Source organism: Oenanthe melanoleuca, chromosome 2 (genome assembly GCF_029582105.1).
Source record: "Oenanthe melanoleuca isolate GR-GAL-2019-014 chromosome 2, OMel1.0, whole genome shotgun sequence".
Classification (NCBI taxonomy): Eukaryota; Metazoa; Chordata; class Aves; order Passeriformes; family Muscicapidae; genus Oenanthe; species Oenanthe melanoleuca.
In genome coordinates this window covers 63171789-63198709 of record NC_079335.1, presented here as the reverse complement: position 1 = coordinate 63198709, position 26921 = coordinate 63171789, and the positions used below count along the sequence as shown (strand labels likewise).

The 26921-nt window shown below is 40.8% G+C and overlaps 1 protein-coding gene across 1 annotated transcript; it reads left to right on the top strand.

Moving 5' to 3' along the window:
* Positions 1 to 4352: 4352 nt before the first annotated feature.
* On the top strand, positions 4353 to 25470 carry LOC130248828 (sodium-dependent neutral amino acid transporter B(0)AT1-like). The gene is made up of 12 exons (XM_056482850.1): positions 4353 to 4676; positions 12942 to 13082; positions 14542 to 14679; positions 15587 to 15768; positions 16514 to 16624; positions 17372 to 17484; positions 19689 to 19817; positions 20566 to 20722; positions 20860 to 21064; positions 21629 to 21788; positions 24022 to 24184; positions 24746 to 25470. The coding sequence occupies exons 1-12, from the start codon at positions 4475 to 4477 to the stop codon at positions 24950 to 24952; spliced, it is 1908 nt and encodes a 635-aa protein (XP_056338825.1). The 5' UTR covers positions 4353 to 4474; the 3' UTR covers positions 24953 to 25470.
* The last annotated feature ends 1451 nt before the right edge of the window (positions 25471 to 26921 follow it).

Here is a 26921-nt window from a genome sequence, read left to right as displayed (position 1 = left end):
TTTATTTTTGCTGCTAAGTCTGGTGATCCACCTTTATCAGGATGTTTCAAAATCCTGCTAATTCCGTCAGCTGTTCTGATTTTGTCCTTGTCAGCAGATGGACTCACACCTAAAAGAAGACAAGCTGCTTGAGCACTAGTTTTCTGTTCAAATCCTCCTTTACAATGAAATTCTACAAGTTCCAAGGTGGAAGCTGTGCACAGAACAGATGCCACACCAGGTCCAGCTGCTGCCATAGCTCTGGCCAGCCCTAGTCTGGCTTGGCTCAGCTGTGCCAGTGCCTGCAGGGTCCCTGGCACCCTTGGCACAGTGCATGTCCTGGAAATGGCTGTGGCTCCTTCCATGGTGGAGGAGGCAAGGGTCAGACACTCCAGACAAGGACTTCAGCCAGGTCCTTCAGTCTGCCACCCCTACTCTCTCATGGAAGAGAAGAACCTGTCCTTAGAGCCACAGAAACATGGAATCACTGAGGTTGGAAAAGACTCCTATGATCATCGAGTCCAATCATTTTCCCAAGCAGGTCCACTACTAAACCATGTTCCCACATGCCACATACACACGCCTTGTGAACATTTCCAAGGCTGGTGATTCCACCACCTCCCAGGGCAACCTGTTTCAAAGCCTGGCCACCCTTTCCAGGAGGAAATTTTCCCAAGTATCTAATCCAAAACTCCTCTGGCACAAGTTGAGTCTGTTTCCTCTGGGTCCTGTCACTTGTTACCTGGGAGAAGAGACCAACTCCCACCCCATTACAGCCAGCTTTCAGTCCTTCTCCATATGGGCTAGCTTCCTGAAGGGCTGGAAGCAAGCTGTGCTGGCCCAGGGGTGCCTGTGCTGGCCCAGGGAGTCACAGCAGGAGCAGCTGCCCGGTGGCAGGTTTGGTAGAGAGTGTCAGGCTGCACCTGAGCTGCAGGGGAGGATGGCTTGTCTCCCATCTAGGAACATCCCTGTGGAGCCAGGCTGCCACAACTTTCTGAGGGCTGCCCGTAGCCAGGAGTCCCTTGGCTCTAGTGGGACCACACCATGACCAGACCTGGTCCCACAAAAGGAAATGAGTGGCTCTGTCCTTCCTGTGGCCTTGATTTATATCCCAAATAACTTTCTCTTCTTTATTGCCACCCTCTCTCATACTCTTTCATAACATCATCATCATCCTGCAAGGTGAAAGGCATGTTCATCTAAGAAAAGGAGTATGCCCACATTCTTCCACAAATGCCTATGTGTGTATTTTCCAGCAAAATATAAGATTTTTATAAGGAGAATATTTCCCTTTTGATTGGATTTTTTGTAAAATTGTGTGTTATTTACAGACAAGTTGGCTTTCTTTTTTTTCATTTTTTAAACTTTTTGAAAAAATAGTACAATAACAATATGGGGATTGGAGACAAAAAACCAAATGTGTCATTAGTAATGTTTCAACACAAGTAATCCAATCTAAATGTAAGATCCATTTTCTCCTGAATTTATAATTAGCAGTATACAATACATTTCTTGTGTAGTAACCTATATCATGAAAGGATTAATTTCATAGAGATTTATTAGCCCTGATAAACCTGTGAGACCTGCCTAGCATCTCCTAAAGGAGGATGCCTTATAGCACAGGAAAGGGCTCTGTTGAATAAATCAGGGACTGTGAGAAGAGCAGAACTTGCCTGTTCCAGTCCACAGGGTGGCAATATAGACAGCACCTCTGAGCACCTGTGGATCATATTGGAGCTGTAAGTCCTTCAGAAAAAGGCTCAGTGCCTTCCAAGTTCATTAGCTATGCTATTTCACTGATAAAGACATTCAAGCTAGATGCTTCTGCAAATATTTAACAACTGATAGATAACTAACAACCACTGGAACCTTGATTACAAGAGCAAGATAAAAGTCTTCAAAAAGAGGATTTACTCAGTGTAAGGCAATCATGACTGTATTTTTGGATCCTGATAGAAGCTGCTTGCTCATGAGACTTAGCAGAGAGAAAATTTCAGTAGACCAGTTGCCACCTGACCACAACTAGATGTATTAATTGAACTAAATGGGAGATATGAACACAGTGTTGCAGTTGACACAACAGAAGCAAGGGATGCCATCCATGGTGACCTGGACAAGCTTGAGAAGTGGGCACATGAGAACAGAATGGAGTTCAACAAGTCCAAGTGGAAGGTGCTGCACCTGGATCAGGGCAATCCCAAGCACAAATTTGCTGAGTGGCAAATGGACTGAGGTCACCCCTGCAGAGAAGGACTGGAGGGATGTTGGTGGACAAAAACCTGGATGTGAGCCAACAGTGTGCATTTGCAGCCCAGGAGATGAATCAACCAAGTTCTGCATCAAGAAAAGCGTGACCAGCAGGCCAAGGGAGGTGACCCTCCCCTGTCCTCTGCACTCCTGAGCCACCACCTGGAGTGCTGCATCCAGCTCTGGGGCAGTGTGACCCTGCACAAGGAAGATGTGGACCTGTTGGAGCAAGTCCAGAGGTGTCCACAAAGATGATCAGAGAGCTGGAGCACCTCTCCTATGAAGACAGGCTGAGAGAGCTGGGGCTGTTCAGCTTGGAGAAGAGCAGGCTCCAGCGAGACCTTAGAGGACCTTTCAGTACCTAAATGGACTACAAAGAAGTCAGAAAGGGACTTTTGGCATGGCATGACAAGTGGTAATGGCTTCAAAATTAAAGAGAGTAGGTTTAGATTAGATAATAGGAAGAAATCCTTCTCTACAAGGGTGGTGAGGCACTGGGACAGGGTCCACAGAGAAGCTGTGGATGACCCATCCACAAAAAAAGCTGGGTGGGGGCTTTGAAGAGCTCAGTCTAGTGGAAGGTCCCCCTGCCAATGGCTGGCAGGTTGGAACTAAATGATCTTTAAGGTCCCTTCCAAAGCATTCTATGATTCTGTTATGACTCTGGGAACAAAGAACTATGTAAAAATCTAATTATGATAGTAAGCTGTGCTTGAAAGCACAAATGGTGGTCCAAGGGGAGGTAGCCAAGGCAGTTCCTGAAGGATCAGTTTAGGAATTATGTTTTGTCATTCTTCTACTAATGACTAAGGACAAAAAATAGCAGCATGGTAATTAAATGTTCCTGACATATTCTCAGAAGGATTGGGAATGCTGTAGTAGTATCATTCAGGGAGAGCTGTGTGCAGCTCAATGCACTGGAGTAGCAGAAATGGAGTGAAATTGAACATATGCTTTCAGCAACTTATGAAAGGAAGTTCTGCCACAAGCTAGGAAATCCTTAGTTGGAATTAGTAAAGGAGGAGAAAGTTGCTGCTCCCATGGTTAATCAGGAGAGAGCACATCCACAGACCTGACAGGGTGGTGAAAAAGGCAGGTGCTATCACTGGGCAGACTGAGAGGTATTTCAAGTCACGTTAGGGAAATATTAGTTCCTATTACAAGGATATTGAGCAGCCTTTGGAATCAACTTTGAATAAACATGATAAGATTGCAAAAGGATGCTATAATGTGCTCACCTTTTTTCCAGGGGTTAGACTTACAAGATCCCTCCTAGTTCTTTACTTTGACCACCCTGTATCACTGCATGCAATGAGCCTGTAGCTGGCAACATTTCTTATGACATTTACAGTGTTGGATTTTAGATATAAAATTGTCTTCAATGACAAGTGACTTATCTTTTGGAAATGATGAGGTTCAAAGGGAGCAGTTTTGTTATGATTGTGCTGAAATAATAAGGATAGGAATAGTATCTGTGATATTTGTTAACCAGTACCTTGTTTTTTATTTTTGACCACTATAGCTAGGGTCACTGAAAAGGTGAAGGGACCTTTGATTTCAAGCCCATTTATAAGAAAGACATGATGTTCTTCAGACCTTGTTCTGTACTGATTAAAGGTGTTGGGGTAAGCAGATTATGCTTATGATTTTAAAGGTCAGATTTTATAATCCCTTTCATTCTCCATCCTTTTGGTCAGAACGTTTTAGCAGAGAACATTTATCATGAAACATACAATCTTGCAAGCCTACACAACTGGAGACTGAACGTGATGGTGAGTCACAGACAGTTTATCTTCCTGATAAAAAAGGATATGAAATCTCTATATTTAGTCTGAGGCCAGCGGAATCCTACTACTCCTCATTTGCTAGGGCTCTATTTGTATTTAAGTGAGTTTAAACAGGGGAGTGGCAAGGGGTGTTCCATATCCTTATAGGCGATTAGGGTTTATAGCCAAATTATCTCCTGAATTACATTAGCTGAAATCAATGTCTTCTACTGGATGAACAGGCTGTTCAGTAAAAACCTTGGCAGATAAAGCATTAATAAGTGTCAGAGCTGACTTGGTCAATCGAATGATTTGCTGACGCTTCTTTTTGCCACAAGCCTGCACTTACAAGTCCAGTGCCAAAGGTTCAGTATATATAGCTGAAGACAGCAAATAGATGGTCTCTTTTTGAGCAGGGTTCTGACAAGCTGCCCTTCTCATTATTCCTCACTGGTAGCACTTTCAGGCAGGAAATTTAGAACATGGTAAAGCTGCAGCTGCCCAATCCTGGCCTGGAGGACAGGATACCTTCCCATGCCGAACTTGAGGTCCTTGAGAAAGAAGAGGCAGACTCCAGACCAAAATGGGACAACAAGGCACAGTATATGCTGACATGTGTAGGGTTTTGTGTGGGCTTAGGAAATGTCTGGAGGTTCCCATATCTCTGTCAGAGCCATGGAGGAGGTATGTCTTTAATACATCTTAACTAACTTTGGGTTAAACCAGGTTTAATCTCTCTTTTGGTAACCAAATAATGGAATATGTTTAGAGCTGTTCAGGTCCTGTGAGAACAGTGATGTTCTCTCTAGAAGACTGTATAACAGGGAAGGCAATTTCACAGGTCATGATCTCCCACTGAAGTCACATTAGTGATGGAAGAAAAGAAAGGGTCTGTTTTTATTTCAGGACACAGGATTGAAGAAGTGAGTCTTCCACTGTCATGTACATGGTTTATTTTCTCAATCTAAACCCAATGTTGCTTTACATACATACATACATATATAGTGTGTGTATTTAAAATATTAATAAACTACTGATCATGATACCAAATGATCTTTTTCTAATAGGTTTTTCATTGGGCTTGGACTGGTTCTGATGTATCACCTGTGGAGTCAGTGTTTGTGTAATTTGTGCTAGAATTAACACCATGAATGAAGTTAACATTAAGAATATTTATTTGGCAGTGTGTGTTATCAGGTAATTTAAAATCCAAGCATATATTATTTACTGTATAATTTACTGGGACTCCTTAAGGTTTAGGTAAGGACTGAATGACCTTGTTAAAAATTTTGTTTTCTTTTGCTGTTTGTTTTCCAAGGTAATTTTAAGCTGTACCATTGCTTAAATATTTTACAACAACATCAATTTTTCATTTTCTTACATACTTCTTTTGCCTACTATCTGGTTATTGTTCATGTTTCACTCTGGGATAGGTGTAAAATGTATTTGTGCCTTTGTAATGTTTGATTTTGGAAGAAAAATTTTGGCTTAAGGAACAGTATTTCAAAGTAATATTCTTTTACATGTGTATGATGAGATGTTTAAAAATCACTCTCCTAGTTAGAGTAGGGACAAGTGAGGGTTCTGTGGGGAGTTGTTCACACAGACTTAGGGGCATGGAATAACAGGTGGCTCAATTGCAAGAAGAGATGCTTTTATTATTAAGATTTCTCTAACATGGGCTGGTATTTAGAGTTTGCAGTGCAAAATTGAAGTAATTTGCACCAGAGTCAGCTTGTGCAGCAAAAAAGTACAACACACACACACACACACACACACACACACACACACACACACACACAACCGACACACACACATACACACACACACACACACAGAGTCAGAAGCCCTTTTCTATATTTGATTATTTTAATTTGAAAAAAGTGGACATATATATCTCCAGAACTGATGGCACTCATTGGCTTCTCAGGTTTTTAAACTTAGTTTTAGAAAGTGGACATGCCCTGTTTTCCAGGGTGGATTTACAGGCACTTCCCTGCTTTTCAGTCTTTCTTTTCCTTGTGGTTTAGTCATGTGAAATGCAGCTGAAAAGCAAGCACCCAACAAATGCAAAGAACTTGGTATGGATCATGGTTTTATCACTGATGTCAGTGCAGATTTATGAATTGCTTGTGTGTGTGTGTGAGTCCTCTGGCAGCAATTATTTTTCTTTCTCATCATCCTGTAGCTTGTCCTTTCTCCTGTCAGGAACACTGACATCAGTTAACCCTGGATTCTTTATTCCTGGGACTCTCTCACTCAAATTTTAGGCAGAATTTGAAAGGGAGCACATAGCAAAGGAATTATAAGCTGATAAACAGGTATGTGTCCTTCTAGTTAGATTTGCTACCTTCTCTAATATTCTGCACGAAATGCTGTGACTCATATCAATAAACACAAGAAAAATGTCTTCCTGTGACTTCTTAGAAAGGACTCCCTAATTTCATCACACATAAGGATGGAGAGCTATTGTGCAATCCCTCCTCACCCTTCTCCCCTTCCTCCTCCTCCTCCTCTGCTGTACAGTGCACCTCAGCCTCTCATGGTAGGTCTAAATCCAGCTCCTGCCACCACTGTCCTCATTCCCATTACAGCTTCTGTTCTCAAGCTTCTCCCCTAAATCAGGGTGAAAAAAAAAAAAAAGACTGCCTGATTTTTGGATGGATGCCTTTCAGTTTGAACATATGATTATTTGTACTGTAAAAATAGTAAGTTCTCAAAGTTGTTATTTCTGAAGATGTTTTGGTCTTGAGGCAATTTCTGCCTCATGAGATTTTCTGGCCCCTGCATCTCTAATTCCCATTCAGCCATGTTTGCAGCATAGCAAGCACCCAGTGGAGGCAGCACTGCAACATCTTGGGTTGCAGCTGTCAGATTGCTGAAGGGAACTCCCTGGCACCACTGCAGAGCAGGATGCTTGTGGGAGTCATTGTGTATGACATCCTGCCTCAGCTGTGCTCCCTCTATCCAGTTTCACCTACATCCAGCTGGAAATGTGTGTTTACTAGACATTTTGGGCAGGTTTTGCCTTAGTCTTTGCCCCTCAAAATGGTGATTCATTCATCTTTGAATGTGTGTGGTCCACCCAGGGCACAGATGTGCCTCTATAACAGAGTAGGGTACAGCTGTAACATGCACCTTTTTCCAAATTTTCCACTAGAAAGCAAACATGAGTTCACTGAGGAAATTCCATTCTGCCCCAGTAGTTCAATTGCCTTTACCCTGGATGGTGTTTGTCCTCATACTTTGTGTCTTCAAGATGTGTCTTCACTGAATCCTGGGTGCAGAGCAGCAGGAACCCCTGTTCTTGCTCTCCCACTGGAAATGGGGATTATGTTCCTCCTCAGATCGTTCATGGAGTGATTATTTTAGAGTCCTAAAGCTCACATTGGATATAATGGTGGATTGTGGTTGTGAATTAAGATATTTAGAAAAAAACAAACAAACAAACAAAAACCAGCTATTTGCTGTGCAGGAATTTTCTGTAGTGGATGGGAAAAAGCTCTGTGTGACCACATATCAGATATCAGGTGTGTGCAGAATCAAGGTTACACAGACTGTCTCCTGAAAATTGTTTCTAATTTCTAAGGATTTGCTTTGCTATCTTAACTTCTTTCTTTTTGAATATGAGTTATATGGATGAGCATTTGGATCATTTTGGATGGCTGAGGTCTGGTAGCAATGGTGTGGAGAGTGTTTCAACCAGGGACACTCCTGAATGTGGCTGGATGTCCACTGCTTTGTGAACCAGCATTTGTACATGTTACATCCCTTCTGAAACATACATGGACTACAGTAAAGTAAAAAAATTGTCCTTGTGTGGTACTTGGACTTTTAAAAGGTGAATCTTTTCTCTGCAAATTGTCTGCAGTGAAAGTAGTTAGGGGCCCTAAGTAATAAGTAATGCTTATTTTCAGATGTTGAACTTAAATCTGGAATTATTTAAGAGCTGCTTCTTCCTAAGCAGAATACTATGATAGTGTTTCCACACTGAGATACCCAAACACACAAAAATAAATTGGTGGTTACTTACTTTTGTTGTCATAGATAATGAGTTTATATTTTTTAAAATGGAATATTTACTCCAGTGAAAATTAGTCGAGCAAAGCACATTTTATCCTTTAATGTCTTAAAAGTTGACAAATCCATCATTACCAAAGGTGAAATAGAGTCCAATATGCACACAATTTAAAAGGTGTGGTGTTTGCCTCAATGATTTCACCAGCTTAATGAGAATGAAATTTCCCTTCATTTGATAGCTCTCTGACATTGCTCATAGCTTTTGTTTAATCTTTATTGAGCAACATGTCATTTAATCAACTGTTAAACATTTTCCGTTTATCCCTGATGACCATTATAAAAAAAAAGGATGCATATTTAGCGTTTAAACCATTGATTTTAAAAGAAGTCTCTAACTCTACAGCCCACATATGGAAACCTTGCCACTTTTTTATCTCTGTGCATGCCACACTGAAAGGAGGGACAGTAATGACATCAGCAATTCCTCACTTAGCAGTTGATGAGATAACATGTTGCTACAGCTGAGATCTAAGAATATATTAGTATAGTAAAACATCTCCATCAGAATCTGCCTGCCTTCCCTTTGTGAGGAACTATGTGCAAGCAATAAGGATTTTTTTCAATTTGACCTAAGAAGCTCCTAGATTAGAGAGTGAATAACAGCTATACAGATGTTCAAACCAAACATTATTTGTTTTGAAATACAGTATTGAACCAGGATGAGAATCTAATATCTCAGTTGTAAGGTTTTCAGACTGGAATATCAGTCATTGTTTGTGTACATCTATGCAGTGTCTATTTTCAGATTATTGGTTCATTTGCTAGGATCATAAAATTGTGGCAGCTCAAAAAGTCTTAGTTTGTTTTTTTATGTCCCATGTAAACCTGGAAGTGTTCTAAAGGTGTGTGGGTGTGGCACCTGGGGACAGGGTGTAGTGGTGAACACTGTGGTTAGTAGTTGGACTCCATGAGGTCTTTTCCTCTGACTTTTCCTTTGACTCTATGATTCTATATAGCAGCTTTCCCAAGTCAAATTGTTATTTTCCTATTGTAGCTTCTTTCAGAAAGGTTGGTTAGAAATTGAGAGAAAGGGAAAATGCAGTAGAGATGGATTTCTGAGCTAGCTGCTAGAATTGAACTCTAGAAACCAAAGAAACCAAGAAAGAGAAAAGAAGTGGCATATATAACTGGGAGCTATCATTTTATTTCTCTTGAAAATATAACAATATTCCTACAGCTACATATTGGTAGTTTCAAATATATAAAATGCTATTCAAATTCTGAGTCCTTTGTGGCACGTGCCACATACCAGGATGAATGAATAATCACTGAAGAGTGATTAGTACACCAGAAAAGGTTTGGATTTTTTTCAAGCTGGTTGCCAAAGGTAGCTGTACAGACATGGTGTTCTCAGACTTCTATAAAGGATGTCATTTATCCACACACAAAAAAACTTTTTACTAAAAACTTACCAATTTTTAAAGTCAGCATGGCTCATCTTGCTTGTATTAAAACCTAGCTACTACTGTAAAAATTTAGGCTGACAAACTGAAAATGTTTCAGAGGAAAGCCAGAAGAAAAACTGAGATGTACTTTTTATTAATGAATGACTGAAATACTCATTATGATTTGTTATTTGTAGAGATGTTTGCTAAACTTCCACCTTTGCTGACTATTCCTCTCTTTCTTCTGTGTCAGTCTATCCCTTCAGGGAAAGGATTATGTGGACATCATCTCCAAGAAGGAGACTCATTTATTTTCTTCCTCACTTCTCACATCTCAGGTGCATCCCTTCTCAGGAGACCATTTGGTCCTTGCAAGAGCAGCCTTGCTTTAGTGTGGAGCAGCCCTGTGACAGATCTAGGAACCTCAGGCTGGTGCTGTCTCACTTTGCAGAAAAGTGACTATTTTCTAATGCCAGGAAAGAGTGCACTGTGATGCACTTTTTTAGTTTTGAGGAAAGTGGACTCCCTTAGTTGCAAGTTCAAATTTAGATTTTTGGTCTTGGTTGAGATATTGTTAAAAATTATGTCAGTGCTAAAGAACGCAATTCCTGACTCATCTCTTTCTGACTGTGTATTTTCATGTCACAAACCTGTGAAACATAGAGGGCTTATTCCAATTTGTGAGGATCTAAGATCTCTTCCAAAACAAGATGCTTTCCTTCTTTCCTCTGTTTCCCATCACTGCAGGGACTTCGACAAATTTACTGACTGCAGGAGCCACTTCTGTGAGATGTGACAGGGCAGCCCTCTCTCCAGGCTTTGCTGACTGGCAGCTGAAAAGCTTCTAAGCCAGAAATGGCAATGAACTCCTCATCCACTGTGCCTGGCATCACTGTTGACAGTGCAAAGGTTTTGCCAGTGTTGACAGAGGTTCTGGGACTCACTGAAACTGTGTCAGACTCTGTCACTGTAAGGAACTGACTGTCTTGTCCTTTCAGTTTCTAAAGGCTTGTCCCATTTTGTCTTTATGGACTTCCTGAGCTGTGCTGGAACATGCAGTAATGTGCACCTAATCTGATTAGACATGCAGTGCATGCAATTTTGGCTTCAGTTTGTTCTCTGCTGATTCTCCACCCTCTTTCTGTGAATAACACTTCTCATAACTGTTTTACTTCTACTTTCAGAGTAAGCAAGATTTTTGCAGTATATGCAATAAGAACACCCTCACTGTTGTTTTCCATCCCTTTACATCCTGATGGCTTCTTTTCCTGATGGGAGGGAACCCATCCTCCCCTTCCTGATGGGAGTATCAGTGGGACAACTTCCCACACAGAGTCTCTGGCCTTTCACAAAGAAAGAGTTACTTACAAGGAAGTACAAGCAGCCAAAAATAAGCCCAACCCCTTGTCAGCCTGACACAGTTTCCCTCGTGTCACACTCTGACCAGGAGCTCTCAATAAGGTAAGATCAGAAAAAGACACAATCATTGTGTTTATACCAGCAGTTTTAAATTCCAGAGTGTACTCTCTGTTCCAAACCCAACCTCATAAGAATCTGAAAGGGACCCTACATCCATACATGCCTCATCTGGATCTTTTCTTGTTGCCTGCTTTTTTAGATGGCATGTAGGTCTCTGCTCTACCACACCCCCAGCTCTCTCTGGTAAATTCTCAATTCTCTCTTGAGCAATGATAACAGTTGTGTCCAAATGGATCTGCACAGCTACCTGATCCAAACACTTCCCATTTGCACTGAGTCCTTCTCACCCTTTGAAACTCAGGTTGCAGTGATTTTAGATCATGCCTTGAAACTTAAGCATGAACTGGCAGCTAGTTCAGCTAAGGTGCTCCTAGTGCAGACACATCACCTTTTTTTGTCAGGTCACAGTAAGGCCACTTGAGGACTTAATTAGAAATTATCTCCCTGGTCAAAGATCTTATTGAATAACAAAATGTACAACTTTTATAGTCCTTTCAAGCTATGACCAATCGTTCCTTATCATACCTATCTAAGAAAAATCTTTTTTGATGGCTACTATCTCTGTTGGCAGAAGGGGTGAAGATCAGGCTGCTCCCTGTGCAGCTTTAGAAAGCATAGATAGTCTGAACCTTTTGCTTTCAGTGGACAGCAGGCAGACTGATATTCTGATTTAAGCTCCATTTTTTCTCACAGTGCACAGTTCACCTCCACTCACCCAGCTGTAGCAGTTTGGGCAGATGTGGCTTTCCCTCCAAGACAGGAAGATTCAGCAGCAGCACAGCCCAAACACCACAGCTCTCCTGTGGAGTGTATAGTGTGTAAAATTGCTGTAGGGCTCTCAGTGTTGAACCATCTTCTGTGGTGGGCATGGCAAGAGTGTTCTCTCAGCCTCAGGGGATTTCCTCCAGATGCTTACCATTATGTACCTTTAGAGGTGCCTTTTTTAAGATGCTGTAGAAGTCTTTAAGCATAATGTACCAATGACAGAGCAGTCAGACAAAGGGGCCCCATGACCATCCTTGTACAGACACAGAAAGAAGAAAGGGAAAACATTAGATAGCTGTGCTGTGTGCTCACAGCTCACCTGCTTTCTTGAAAGCTTGGAATCTCCAGGAAGTAAATTTTAGTTTCTGGAATGGTTTTCATTCTTCAGATTTCCTCTTTCACTTGCTATCTGATTTTCATTGCACACACGAGAAAAAGTCATTAAATACCCAGACCTGAACCCTTAACATTCTGGTCTGCATTCTTTGCATTGCATTCAGATTACTTGCTCCTATTTAGATCACAAAGTTAAAGCTGTTTTATAATGACAGATAGCCATAATTCCAATGTGTAGCAGTATTCAAGCATTTGACTCTGCACTTTCATATTCCAGTGTGGTGTTCTGTTACCTCCCATACCCAAGGGACACCTTGTTCAGGAAAAAAATTAATTAAGAATACTTGTCCTATCCTAACCAGTTTTATTGTAATTAACAGGGTTTGAACCCTGTACTTAAAATATCTTCTAATCAAGCACAAAAGTTGTAGAACACAGATGCCAAGAACTTACTGCTGTTTCAGGCAGACAGCTCAAGGCTCCTGCCTAACATTTAGAGGTACTTTGCTTAGCTCATTCAACTATTTCATGTACTTTGCATGAGTCACACCTATAAAACCATAATATTTTGCAAGAAAAAATGGGATAGTAATTAAGTAATTCCGGGACAATAGCTACCTTTCCTTCACTTGCAATTCAAAGGTGGCTTTTGCAAATGTTAACCTTGAGAGTGTGTAATTTCTGTTTATGTATGTCACTTGGGAAGAATAAGAATTCCTACTCAAAATTACATATGTAATGGAGTGCCCTGCCTGGGCAATCAGGAAAAGCCTAGAAAACAGGGAAGGGATTCCACAAAGATGCTTACAGGTTGCTTATCATGTCAATGTCTCACAAGCCTAAAGTTTTGGGTTTGTTTTGGTAATTCACTGATCAGAGTCGTTGTTTTTCTTATCCATTCCAGGAGCCTTCATGATCCCTTTCCTGATTTTGCTAGTCCTGGAGGGTATCCCCCTGCTTCATCTTGAGTTTGCCATTGGTCAAAGGCTGAGGAAGGGCAGTGTGGGTGTATGGAGCTCTGTCCACCCTACCCTGAAAGGGGTTGGTAAGTGAAAAAGCCACCTGAGAAAGCACAAGTCTCTGAACTGATGATCTAAAAAAGTTCTGAAAAGATCTAAAAGATCTAAAAAAATCTTCGGGGTTTTATTTTGGCATGCCATAAGAGATTTCAGGATCTATTAATTTTCTCCTCTTCCTAACTCTCCATTGAAAGGTGAAACTAATCATGATAAAGCACAGTGAAAATTTTGTGTTCACATTCTCAAGTACTGTGGGCTCTGCTAAAACCCTTCTCTAATCTGAGACCAATTTCAGGTCTCAGAGATATTTTCTGTGTTATCAATACTGGCTGTTTTTACCATTAGAATGAATCTTGAGGTGTGCCAAAAATTGTTCTGTAACTGTCCTGTGGGTAAACATGAGTTGAATCTTTATCTGCTAGACCTCAGATCCACCTAATTTTACTTTTTGGCATCTGAGAGTTACCATTCCAAAAGCCATAGGAACAATATTTTGCAGAAAATACTTCTTCACCTCTGTACCAAACTTCTGAGTATTCTAAGAGTCCATTTGAAAATGTGGTAAAAGCAGCAATATGCACACAATATAAAAATCTCCACAGCTGCCTCATTACACTGGAAACACAGAGGTGCCTCTGGACTTCAGGGAAGATGGTGAGGGTGAGCAGCTGCAGGCACAGGCTGCCCAGGGAGGCTGTGGAGTCCCCAGCCTCAGAGACACTCAAAGTCTGCCTGGACACGGTCCTGGGCAACCAGCTTTGGGTGGAGGGAGGGGGTTGGACCAGGTGACCTCCAGAGATCCCTTCCAACCTCAGCCACACGCTTGAAAGGGAAGGAACAGGGCTGTTTTGGCACCCACTGCATTTGTAAATCAGTTACAAAAGATAACTGTTCATTGCATCTGGAATTTTTCAAGATTCTTTAGAACCTGAGAGCTCTCAGGAGCTAATGATTAGCATTTACTGTCTGCCAGAGAAGTCATCAGAGGCTGATTACTTGGGAACAGGCAGAGGAGGGCAGATACCAGGGTGAATTCTGTACCTGGTCACAGACTGTGCCTCCTGGCAGCCATCCATACTATACAACAGCACCTCTGCTGACCTTTGCAGGGACATTGTGGAAGAAGGGGATATTTCAGTCTCATTTAATCAAAATCCCAAGTCAGCTGAGCTTTACATGTGCCCAGCATCCCAAACTCCCTGGATATCAGCTGGCAAGGCTGAAGAGGATTGTGTGGTGCCTGTAGGGACTTAGTCCTCTCATAAAGTTGGTCCCTAAGTGGGCATCACCTTCTCAGAGAGGTTGTAGGATGTAACTCTGCATAGGACTCACCTATCCAACCTTTAGGCAACAAATTCACAGTGATAAAACTACTACTGCTACAAAATGTAGCAGGGGAGGAAGTAAAGGTGGAGTTTGATACCATGAACTTTGATATATCTTAAAGACAAGAGTGTTGCTCAGTGTTCTGATTTTTTTTTTCAGGCATAGCATCGATGTTTGTATCTTTCCTGGTGGGCTTGTATTATAATACTATTATTGCCTGGGTGATGTGGTATTTCTTCAACTCCTTCCAAGAGCCCCTGCCTTGGAGTTCCTGTCCTCTCAATGCAAACAGAACAGGTATATTTTATAAAATATTGTATTTTGTTGCACAGCACAGATTTCTGTTTCTAACAGTCACCCTAAATGAGTCTTTCTGTGAAACAGCAATAAGGCATTTCAGTCCTGTCAGGCACATTGCACTATTTGATACTTGTGTTTTGTGCAAACTCACATTAAATAAAATGCAGCCAGCACTTAATCTTTGAGACAAATTTTGTTTTCTTTAATGAAACCTCATGGTAGATTTTGACAGATGTGTTCCTATACAGAATATTCACTAAGTGCAGATGTAGTATAAGCATTAACATTTTCCAGATTTAGGCAATGTGTTTCATCCATCTCTTCACCAGCAGCCCTCTGTTAGCACATTGATAAGGAAAAAAAATGCATAATCCATTTGAAACACCTGTATCTGTCAATATGACAACTCTAAGCTCCTTGGAGACTGCTTGGTGACAGCAGCTTTGTTTTCCATAGTCAGCCCTGCATGACACTGTGTGAAGCAGGTTTCTCTGCTGGCTCTGGGAACAGCTGTTCAGAGTGCTCTGCTCCCAGGATAAGCATGGAAAGCCTCATTTAAGGGCAGGCCAGGGCAGGGTATTGCACAGGCCAGCACCGTGCAGGGAGCTGAGGATGCAACTTGAGCTGACAAGACCTTGAAAAATGCCCCACAAAACAGAAGACAAAATACTGCTGAAGGAGGTGTGGGGGAGGAAGAGCCACTGTATTAAAATACCTGTTGGACAGTTTTCTTTTAAATCTCTCATTTCCCCATGAAACTAGCCTCCAAAAACCTGAAAACTTGCCAACAATAAATCCATTGGCATTAAGTGGAACAATTTAAAACACTGATGTTTATTACTGAGCTTCCTTTTTTCCAGGTAAATAAAAGACATACAGAATGACAACCATTTTGTGGTTACAGGTTATGTAGAAGAGTGTGCCAAGAGCTCTCCTGTAGATTACTTCTGGTACAGAGAAACCCTGAACATCTCCACTTCCATTGAGGATTCTGGCAGTATCCAGTGGTGGCTTTTGCTGTGTTTAACATGTGCATGGGGTGTGCTGTATGTGTGCACAATCAGAGGCATTGAAACAACAGGAAAGGTACTCTACCTTGGAGGGACTTTTGATGAGATTATATTAATCATGCTGTTGTGATACCTTATTTATACAGAATTAATAATGCTCTAGAAGCTGTCTGGTTTTTGAGTGAAAGCATGTCCAAAATGTTGTGTCATCACCAGGACTGCTTTTTGAAGAATGAAATGGAATCTGACTTGATTTGATTTATATGGATATTTTTGTGACCAATTTGTTGTGAGTCTTCCTTGTCCTTACAGGTCTTAGTAACACATTTTTAGGTATTACACTTTAATATGAATTTTTAATGCAGGATGAAGGGACTGTCTTTTTATTATGGCTATTCTCTTCAAAACATACCTATATAAATTTATTTGGGTTTGTGCAAGTTGTAATATTATCTCTATGAAAGGGTGACCAATGTTCTTTTGCCCAGCAAAGCCCTGAGAGTCCATCCTTGCATCAGTTTAGTCTCAGGGTGTAGATTATTTTTGATGCTGTTTTTGAAGGATCTGAATTGAATTTCAACAATTTCTCTTAAATAGACTACTATTGCTAAGAAAATGTTTATTATCAAAATGTACCACAAATACTATTTCATTACTGAAAGTATGCTAAATTACTGTAGTATGCTAATTGGGACTCACTTGAAACTTGCTGTTATGTTTAGTCACCACACCTTGATTATTTCCCAATTTTTTTTTTTTTTTTTTTTAATTCAAGTGCTTTGTTTTATTTGAGTGGTTTATTTACATCTTTTTTGGTGCAGGCTGTGTATGTGACATCAACTCTCCCATATGTGGTGCTTACCATTTTCCTGATCCGTGGCTTGACGCTGAAGGGATCAACCAATGGAATTGTGTATCTCTTCACCCCTAATGTAAGTCACTGCTTGGTCACTGCTCAGTGAAACCTGCTGGAGCTCTCTCTGTAATTAACACCTGATTGGAAATTAGTCCTCCCATTAGTGCTTTTCTAACTATCCCCCAAACACAGTAAAAATCTTGACTCTGGGAGATGAATCCTCTGTGTTGAATATAACAAGTGTACATATACACAAATATTTTTCCTTTCTCTCCATCCTCCATCAAAATCTGTTCTAACAAATTGAATGGTCATCACAGAGCTGTGGGGTTGTCATTTATTTGGCTTGATTTCTTTTCCTGTATTCTACCCAAGAACCAGCCTAAATTTAAAGCATAAATCATGTATTTGTGAATAGAACCCACCTAATTGCCATATGAACAAAAACCTGAGAGAATGGTTTCATTGTATAACAGTATTTAAACAAAATTAAAAGAGGCTCATTTTCCATAAGCAGATCTCTGAATGATTATTATTAATACTAAATAATAAGCACATTTTCTGAAAACAGGCATGGCAGCTGTCAGCTCTGCAAAGCATTTTTAAAATCAATTTTCAAAATACTTATATAAAAACTTCAGATATGTTTCCTTTTATTAAAAAATGTAAGTTTGACAAAAATATTGACCTATTTGTTTAAATTCTTCAAGAGCAGTGAGCTTTGCATGGTTAATGTTCTTGTTTTAACTGTTGTTTTAAATCTCTCATACTCAGTTTAAATAGCAGTGTTGGATGTGCTAAAGCTGTGTGTCTGCTGCCTCAGGTTACCGAGCTGGCAAACCCAGTGACGTGGCTGGACGCAGGAGCTCAGGTGTTTTATTCCTTCTCCCTGGCCTTTGGAGGCCTCATTTCATTCTCCAGTTACAACTCTGTTCAGTAAGTAGCCAGGCAAACACCAAATTTTGTATGAATATTTCATTCTTTCAAATGAAACAGCTCTACTTTGCCCTACTGTTGTGCTACTTGGGACATGTAAGGTGCATCTCCTCTGGCTGCTCCTGGCTCTCCCAAAACAAGATTTCAGGTCCCTGTTCTGGCTGACATGCTAGAGAAAGAAGTGGTGATGCAGGATGGGAAGAAGGGGACTGGCTGCTCACCCCCAGCTGATGAGCAGGAGTTTCCTCTGGAGGAGTGCTTGGTGCATGGTGATGCCCTGGGTCTCAGAGCAGGTGCTAAAGCAGATATCTCAAATCTATTCACAGAACTAAGTTTAAAACTTTAGCTTTGAGATGAAGAGATATATCTAATCTTGAAATTTAAATTCAATTCCTTTATATGTGTGCTATAGGGCAGGGAGTGAGAAATCCCATCACCCAGAGACTGCAAATTATGATGCAGTGCTACATTCTGCACTCTCCCTCATAAATATTGGAGCAACCACCAATGCCTCTTGATGCCTCACATCCTTCAGCACTCTTGAGAGGAAAACTGTGTGGCATTTGCTAAACCTATTCTTTTTGATAAACATCTCTGAATTAAGTTTTGGATATAGGGTTTGGTCATGAATTCAGAAATCTGTGTTTCAGTTTTGGCTTGGGTTCAATTACACCACAGCAGCACTTCAGTCACTGAGGGAGTTTCTTGCCACCATGCTTGACTTTGGGTGTTTTTGAAAAGACCACCTGGAATTTTTGGTGCCTGTAAGTCTCAGTGTGAGGTGCCAAGCCCTGCTTAAGGTCCAGGTCAGTGTCCCACAGCCATGGGGTCAGAACTGAGAGCATCCACCTTTCCAAAAAGCACAAAGAAAAGGAGCAGTGTCCTCTGGGTTTTCCAACACACAGGGCAGTTGCACTCAGGCCATGTTTCTTCAATGCTCAATGATTCATGACTTAAGGGGGAAACTGAACAAAATCATTAAACTCCCAAGAAATATAAGTAAAAAACCCCCATGCAAATTGCACAGTGTTACACTGTGGTGTTGGGCCACCTCAGTCCAGCACTAGCTGGACCAAGTGTCAATGGCTCTGCTCCTGGATGGTTTGGGAATACAAAACCACCAGAAAATACCAGCCACCAAGGATTTGCTAATTCATAATGAGAAGGAGCTTGAGCATCTAACTTTCTCTAAAACAAAGGTTTTTCAAGCCTGTCATTGAGAATCTGGTGTTACATTGCAAAAACTGACACAAGACTACAGCAAGGAATTTCCATTCATTCCCTACATCCAGCAGAAGCCTGTTTACAAGGCTATAAAGGAGGAAAGGATACAGTGTGATAGGTCTTGGTTAGACAGGCTTGTCTCTCCTCTTTGACATGTTCAGAAAATTAAATATGACAACATCAAATTTATCTCAACAGCCCTCTCTTGCCCAGGAGAAATAAGATAGTTACCATTTTACAGCCTTCTATTAAGACCATTAACTAATTTATTACTGAGATTTTATCTTGTCCCTCAGATGAAACTCTGTTTCAGGCTCCACAAATTCTTTGTATTCACACAGGCACACTGCCAAAAAGTGCTTGCAGCAGAGGCATTTCTGCAAAGAGTTTTTCTGTCCCATCTTATCAACATAACATTTAACTGTTGTTCCAAAACTTGAGATCATTTTGAACCATCTTTTGGTCAACAGTCAAACAAAACTGTTCCCAAGTGCTCTTGACTGCTGCAATTTCACCATACCTAAGTGCTATGGAAAGTGAACTTCTGCTCACTTTTCCTGTCTGAGTATTGGAATTCAAGCCCCATTCTTTCACCTTGCAGCACAATACACCAGCAGGGAAGGCTCAGCCCATGGCAACGTGTTTCTGCACACATCCATGACAAGCTTGAAAAGGAGGGGACTCTTTTGCCCCTCACACTTCCCATGAGCCAAACATGAAAACAGCTCAATTATTCCTTATGAACAAGATTATTTGAAGGGGAAAAAACTACCAAAAGAAACCAAGACCATAGCTGTTAAATTGCTTAAGGCACCAAGTTTCAATTTACTAAATCTACCAGCACTACTTGTGTGCTTTTAGAGGGCACTCTGATGTAACAAAGCATCCTAAACTACCTTTTGCTTAGTCTTGGTAGCCAGTTTTACTATTTATGTTGGGAATGTGATTGATATCCATTGTTTCTTCTCTTTGAAATGCAGCAACAACTGTGAGCAGGATGCTGTGATTGTTTCAGTGATCAATGGTTTCACATCCATCTATGCTGCAACTGTCATATACTCCATCATTGGATTCAGAGCCACAGAAAGATATGATGACTGTTTTGACAGGTGAGTTATTGGGAAAAAAACCCCCACAGAATATGCAGGTGTTTGTTTGACTGAGGCAGCTCTCTTAGTCTGTTGATAATGGATTTATCATTTCTGAACAATTTCAGCTCTTGCCACATGGTATCAGAACCAGTCATTAATTATAAAAATATGGAATCTTGTGTAACAAATCACACAGAAAGTGCTTATTGTTTAGATCACCTTATTTCCCACATAAATGTTGCATAAGCAACTATATTTTATATTATTCTCCATGCTGACATACAGTATGAATGCAATATTCCCTGGTTCCTGTGTTAGCTCTGTGTTTAGGTTTCCTCCTGGAGAGCTCAAAAGCTTAGGTTCTCATCAGAGATGCCTCATTTTACCAAGGCAGTCAGACTCTGTGGTTTCCAGTCTAGTTCCTCCACATTCAACTGTGAAAGTGCATGATTCACAGCTGCAGACAGCTTAGACATTCCCATGAGCTGCCCTGTCTGGAGACTGTTTAGTCTGCAGTGCTAAGACAGGCTCTCAACTCCTGCACAGGTTCCTAGAGTGCCCATCCATTTAGAATCATCTATGCCACAAAAGACAGTGTTATATTCACCTTGGAAGAAAGAGAATTGCACATGCACATCTGCTGGACTTTCCAATGTCAAATCTGGTCTTGAGATTGTACTCTAAATAACTTGTTTTATGATGTAAAAGAATCCTGATGATGCTTACAAATTAATAATTTCAAATTACTTCCATTTCCCTTTTTCAGAAATATTCTTACTCTGATAAATGCATTTGATTTGCCAGAAGGTAATGTAACCCAAGATAACTTTGAACAAATGCAGCAGCTGTGCAACATGACTGATCCTGCAACTTTTGCAACCCTCAAGTTTGAAACCTGTGATCTGGAAACTTTCCTGAATGATGTAAGTTTAACACCCTAACACATACTGATACCTTAAATATGGTATGAATGTATAGCAACTATTTAATTGCCAAGTCTAGGGACTACTAATTTAAATTTAAGTGCTGTGTGATGTTAATGATCCTAAATCTTCCCCAGGGAGCTGAAGGAACTGGCCTAGCCTTTATTGTCTTCACTGAAGCCATCACCAAAATGCCTGTCTCACCTTTGTGGTCCGTTCTCTTCTTCATCATGCTCTTCTGCTTGGGTTTGTCATCTATGTTTGGAAATATGGAAGGTGTGCTTGTACCTTTACAAGATCTCAAGATAATACCCTCCAGAGTGCCTAAGGAACTTGTTACTGGTAAGTGCTTTTTTAGAGACAAGTGACCACCCTGCCCCCCTCAGAGAGAAGCTTGTGTGCTCAAAAAGCAGCCCACCCTGCTTCTACCTTGTGATCTGGAATGGTCTTAAGACTCCCAGATAACCTACTGGAGCTGTTCTCGTGTTCCCAAATGAGTGAGGTTCCTTCTGAGCCTGCAGGCAGCTGTTAACCCTTAGGCTTGCCCATTAGCCTGCTCATGATGACCACTGTCTCCTCCTTTGGGAATTGGAGGACCTGAATCCTTCACCCAGCAGGATTTCTCTCAGAGCAACATAATCCCAGCAGCTGTGAGGAAGAGGACCTGTTTTATCTCCTTAGCTTTCTCCCTTTTTGTGTGCAACATCTGCCACCTGTGTAATGTTAGGAGAGTTTTACCCAAACTGAAGCCAGCCTCCCAAGAGTACCATTGAAAAATGAAGTGGTGGCCTTCAGGCTGCAAGAGTTACTTTTTAAGCTTTGCAGCTGCTGGGGAAATGCTTTTTTTTCTCATTTTGGTTTTGCTTTCTTTGCCTAAGTGTGCTGCTGTTTATTTTTTTCCCACAGGCATCGTTTGTTTGGTGTGTTATTTTATAGCTTTCATTTTTGTGCTGAATTCTGGTAATTACTGGCTGACTCTATTTGATGGTTTTTCTGGCTCTATTCCCCTGCTGATAATTGCATTTTGTGAGATGTTTTCAGTCGTCTACATTTATGGAATAGACAGGTATGAAATACAGCTTAACCATTACTTGATATCAATGCATAAAGTGATTATTGTTGTATAGCTACAAACTCGCTGCATCTCTGTGTACAGAATTTCTGTTTGAGAAATCAATGAAATGATGCAGCTGTAATTTAGGGTTGCTTATATGCTTCAGGTTTCTTAAAGAGTTCTCAGCAAAAAGAAATAATGCTTGTTAAGAATTTGTATATGAAAGCTTTCCACTTCATTAATACATTATATTAAATAATGCTCTTTAACAACCAGTTCAAATAAAGACACCCCTAAGATATTGCAAGAGAATATTAAGCATCAACAAGAGCCCTGGAGCCCTTTATTTTTAAAGTAGACATCAGAATATAGATATTTGCAACACTTACTTAAGAGCCACTGTAGCTCATGTGACTTTTAAATATGGTGACATTTATAACAGCTCTTCTTCAGGATAATTGCATTATAAACATTTAATTAGCAGAAGCAAGGTACAAGCATGTTGGCACTGAGCTGAAGGTTTAACACAGAGGGTATATCCCAGGAGTGTTTACAGGGTGTGCTAAATGACTCTGACCAGCACAGGGATCTCCAGGCAGGCTGCAGATAGTGGTTTACAGCAGCTCACAAATCCAAGGCTACTGAGATACATTCTTAGCTGATAAACCCAGGACTTTATCAGTTGTAGCAGTGAGTAATTATCCTCTCAACTTTCTACAGATGTAATAAATCAAGTTTCAGCATCTTAATGTTTATAATTAATACATAAGAAATGTGAAATTAAGTACAGGGAATTCAATCACCCACAAGTTCTACTTGAACTTGTGCCAGATTCAGCAGCAGCTCCTGGCAGTGGGGTGAATGCCCTTGTGGCCCATTTTCCCATACTTCTATACTGCTCAAGGAAGCATGAATCAGGTTAAATAAATTAAATGGTGTACCCTTGGGAAAGAAGGCTTATTTTAATTTGTTAAGGGTGGAAAAGTCTGTGCTGATCACTTTTCCTTCCCTTTAAGATCTCAGAACTCCTTACAAAGTAAATTAAAATTATTCCCAGGACACAAGCATGGGTTGAGTCCATAAAGTGGGGGCAAAGTGTGTGTGTTTGTGTTTGATTCAGAAGAGAGCCTCACACCAAACTTTAATGTTCCTGGCCAGCACACACCACTGTAGCCCTCTTTGAGAACAGGGCTGCCCAGAAGTGGTGTTATCTGCTCCAGATGAGTACCTGTGACCTTTTTCTGGGAAAGGGACATTGGTAGAAAGATAGCTCTGCTGCCTGAAGGAGAGCATGTGTGTTATCCATGGCACACATAAACTATACCTGAACCTGTGCTGCAGTCAGGACATGGGGCCCCACATCATTTTAAGACACCTAGATCTCAGAAGCTAGGGATGAAAAGATAAAATAAATTGACATAGTAAATGAGAGTCAAGTGCATTCAGTGTGTTGTTCATAGTTGAAGGACCAAGTTAATAATCCCCTCAGGTTTATCCCCATAGGATATGCAGGAAATCCAGACAAAAGGACTAAATCAGAAATCCCAAACTTCAAAACTAACTATTTTTTAGGAAGTGTGTGTACAAGCTGTTGTATTATATGGAGAGGCCATACATTGGTTCAGGACTGATGCAGACAGTAACTCTCAATGGGGTTTCTTTCTTCTTGTGGAAATATTTTTGCCCCACTGACCACTGTATGTTCCATGAATAATCTAAATAACACAATTGTTATTATTGTGTTTTAATAACATGTAAAGTTAAATATTGTTTCATTATTCAACCTGAGAATACTGGTAGATATCCAAATTAGGCAAACATTATATTATAATCTAATTATTAAATTACTTCTATTTGCTTTTTCCCTTTTTAAAATATTGTGTCACTCCCTTTAGTTTATGCAATACTGAGATATTTATCAAAAAATTGTGAAGTGATACTGCAATATGCTTTGGGGAAAGTCCATCTGCATTGATTCTTTCCTGTTGAAACTATTTCACATATGCCTCACAGACATCTTCAAGACAGTACATTTCCAAAAATAATCTTCCAGACTTGCAATGATATGTGCCTTAATTTGAACTACTGAGAGCTAACTCCTGATGCTGTCAATTCTGATCTCAAACTGACAATAGCTAATTCCTGAGAATCACAGTTATGGGTAGTTTGGACTTCCTTGTTTATGAGCAGCTATTCTTTGATCTTGGCTAGCTTTAAAGTCTGAACTTCCTATTTTTGTTTCTAGGTTTAACAAGGATATTGAGTTCATGATTGGACACAAGCCCAACATTTTCTGGCAGGTTACCTGGAGACTCATCAGTCCACTCATTATGTTAGTTATCTTTTTCTTTTATTTTGTGGTGAAAGTCAATGAAGAACTGCTCTACAGTGTTTGGAACCCTAGCTATGTAAGTGTGTAAACCAAAATATTTATTTATAATTATTTTAAGTATTGTTCTTTAATGTAAGAGTCATTGTCAGTTATGCTCATCTTCCATCTGAAACAGTTTTCTGTCAAACTTGCCACAAGACATGGAAATGGGACTGCTTTCTTTTCTCTCTTTTGCAGCCTCACTTCCCTCTTAATAATGTTTCAGCCCTCCCTCAGTCTTTGATTTCAGCCTTCCCACAGAAGGGCTGTTTGGCCATAAGGACCTTTGGCTTGTCAGGACCCCCATTCCCACATTCCTTTGTGCCAAGGAAGTGTTCCAGTGCCCCAGTCTCCCTTCCTGGCTCTTTCTGCTTTCATGCCATTTTATTTTCATCATTTTTAAGTAAAAATAAGAGCAAAACAGCTGAGGCTGGGAACCCTTGTGCTGAAAACTGCTGTGGAATTGGCAAACTATTGTGCCATTATGGCTGTCCAGCATTCCAATTACATTTTTCATCTCTTGAATTATCCAACGTGTGCATGTTCCCAGGCTTTTGTTCCTAATGCCTTTCTATAACTTGGTTGTTTGCTCTTTCAGGAGGAGTTCCCCAAAACAGAGAAGGTTGAATATCCCCCCTGGGTGTATGTCATCATTGTGATCCTCGCCGGAGTGCCCAGCTTGGCCATCCCTACCTTTGCTATCTACAAAGCCATCAGGAACCGCTGTCAGAAAAAAAATGATCATGCTGGTCTTATTGCTACATCTGAGACTTCCATTAATGGAAACTTAAAGTATTCATCATAAAACCTTTTTGGGGTTTGTTTTTTTTTTTTTCAAATGTGGATGGATGCTGTGTCACTGGGGAAAGTAAAAAAAAATTTTTTTTTTAAGAATCCAAAGTTAATTTTATTTTCATGAAAGGATAACCATGTGTTGTTTCCAGGTAAACACCTGCTTAACAATGCAATGCAGAGTGAATAGTTGATGCCCTGGCTCCTGGAAGCAAAACAGTGACATTTGCAAGTGATTGGGGCACCAGGCCAAATCATTTGTCCTCTTTCTAGTTCTGAAGCCAGCTTGTTTGAAACTGGCTTCCATCCCCTCCACTTGGGGATACACTGTGCATGAAATGCCATAAGTGACTCTTACACGTGTAATCATTCTGGTTGGGTGGCCAATATGAAGGGTAACTTAATGCTGTCCTCTCTTGCACATTAAATTGTTTTTACTTTACATGCCACTGTGTTGGACAAAGCCACTAATATTATTTGTCTCATAGAGAAGTTTAAAATATTTAATAAAAATGTTTCTATGTATGAGAATGACAGCTTGGTTAATTTAGAATTCTATATATTTTATAAGTTGCTTATAACTTCCAAGTTCCTAGCAGATAGTGCTGCTTTTGCTGGTGACAGCAGAGGCAATCTTCCAAGGGGGCAGCAGCAGTTCTGGAAACAGCAAAATCTGCCTTCTGTACACTCATGAGCCAGGGGTGCACCACTTGCCAGGGGATCCCTGTTGTTGGGCGATCCAAGGCACACAAAGATGCAAATCTATTCCTCATGTGGCCACTGGAGAGGGGAAGGGGCACTGTTAGAGCACCCAGGCAGAGTGCCTGGAGGACACAGTGTCCACATCTCCTCTGGATGGGTGATCCTCTTCATCCAACTGTCTGTGAATATGGACAGTGATGCACTTGTACCACCTTGCAGCAATTCCCACCTTTTGAAAGAAGAATGGACCCAATCTAGACTGCCATACCAGCTGTAACCAAAACACTCTCTTAAAAGAAATAAGTATACTTAGAGTATATTTACTCCAGAATTTATCTTTAGAGTAGTCTAGCTCCTCTAAATTGAGAGTAAAGTGCCAGACATTGTATGTGTACTTCATGGAATCATAGAATCAATGGTTTGGGTTGGAAAAGACCTTGAAGATCATCCAGTTCCCACCCCCCTACCTTGGGCAGGGATGTTTTCCACTTGGCCAGGTTTCTCCAAGCCCCATCCAACCTGGACAAGAAGACTTGCAGGGATGGGGCATCCACAGCTCCTCTGGGCAACCCATTCCAGAGAATCTGAATGATTAAACTAATTTACATTCCCTTTTCAACTTTAAAAAAATTCATTAATGAAGTAACTATTTAAACTATTTGAAGATGTTGCTCTTTAATTGGAATAACATTTTTTGTCTGATTTTTCTGCTGATAGAAAGCTCAGCAACCAGGAATGAGTAACACCATGTGTGAAGTGGCTGTCTGCAGGTGCCAGGTGTGGGATTCAGGGTGTTGCTGGAAGGGCCCAAGCCCAGCCCAGGCATCTCCTGATCAGGAGAGCAGCAGGGGAAGCAGCAAAGGTGGTGTGTGCCCTGGTTCCACTGGTGTTGTGCTGCCAAACCACCCTGTGTGTCCAGTTCATGTGTGCCCTCTGAGACAACCCCAGTAAGATACTGGGAAGTTGAGCTGAACCATCTGTGAATCTGGATATTTGCAGGGGTGTAAGCCCAGGGAGAGTCATGTAGCCTTGATCTGAAACTGGCTTCTGGCTGGATGATCTGCAACCTGATCACATTTGTGTGCTTATGTGCAGAGCAGGGCTTTTATTTTGGGGAGAACAATTCACCTTCACTTGGAAACTCTTCCCTTTTAGAGAGGGGAATCTAGGCATAAGGTATTGATTTACTGAAGCAAGCAAGCTGACTGGCTGCTCTGTTCAGTGTGGAGTGAACTGATATGGCATGCACACCAGCAAAACCCTGGTATGACTGAAAGAAA

Coding starts and splice junctions, on each gene's coding strand:
- LOC130248828 (XM_056482850.1), top strand. CDS start 4,475: ATGGTAAAGCTGCAGCTGCCCAATCCTGGCCTGGAGGACAGGATACCT. Junction 4,677..12,941: donor CTGTCAGAGCCATGGAGGAG/GTATGTCTTTAA, acceptor TATCCATTCCAG/GAGCCTTCATGATCCCTTTC. Junction 17,485..19,688: donor TCCAGTTACAACTCTGTTCA/GTAAGTAGCCAG, acceptor TTTGAAATGCAG/CAACAACTGTGAGCAGGATG.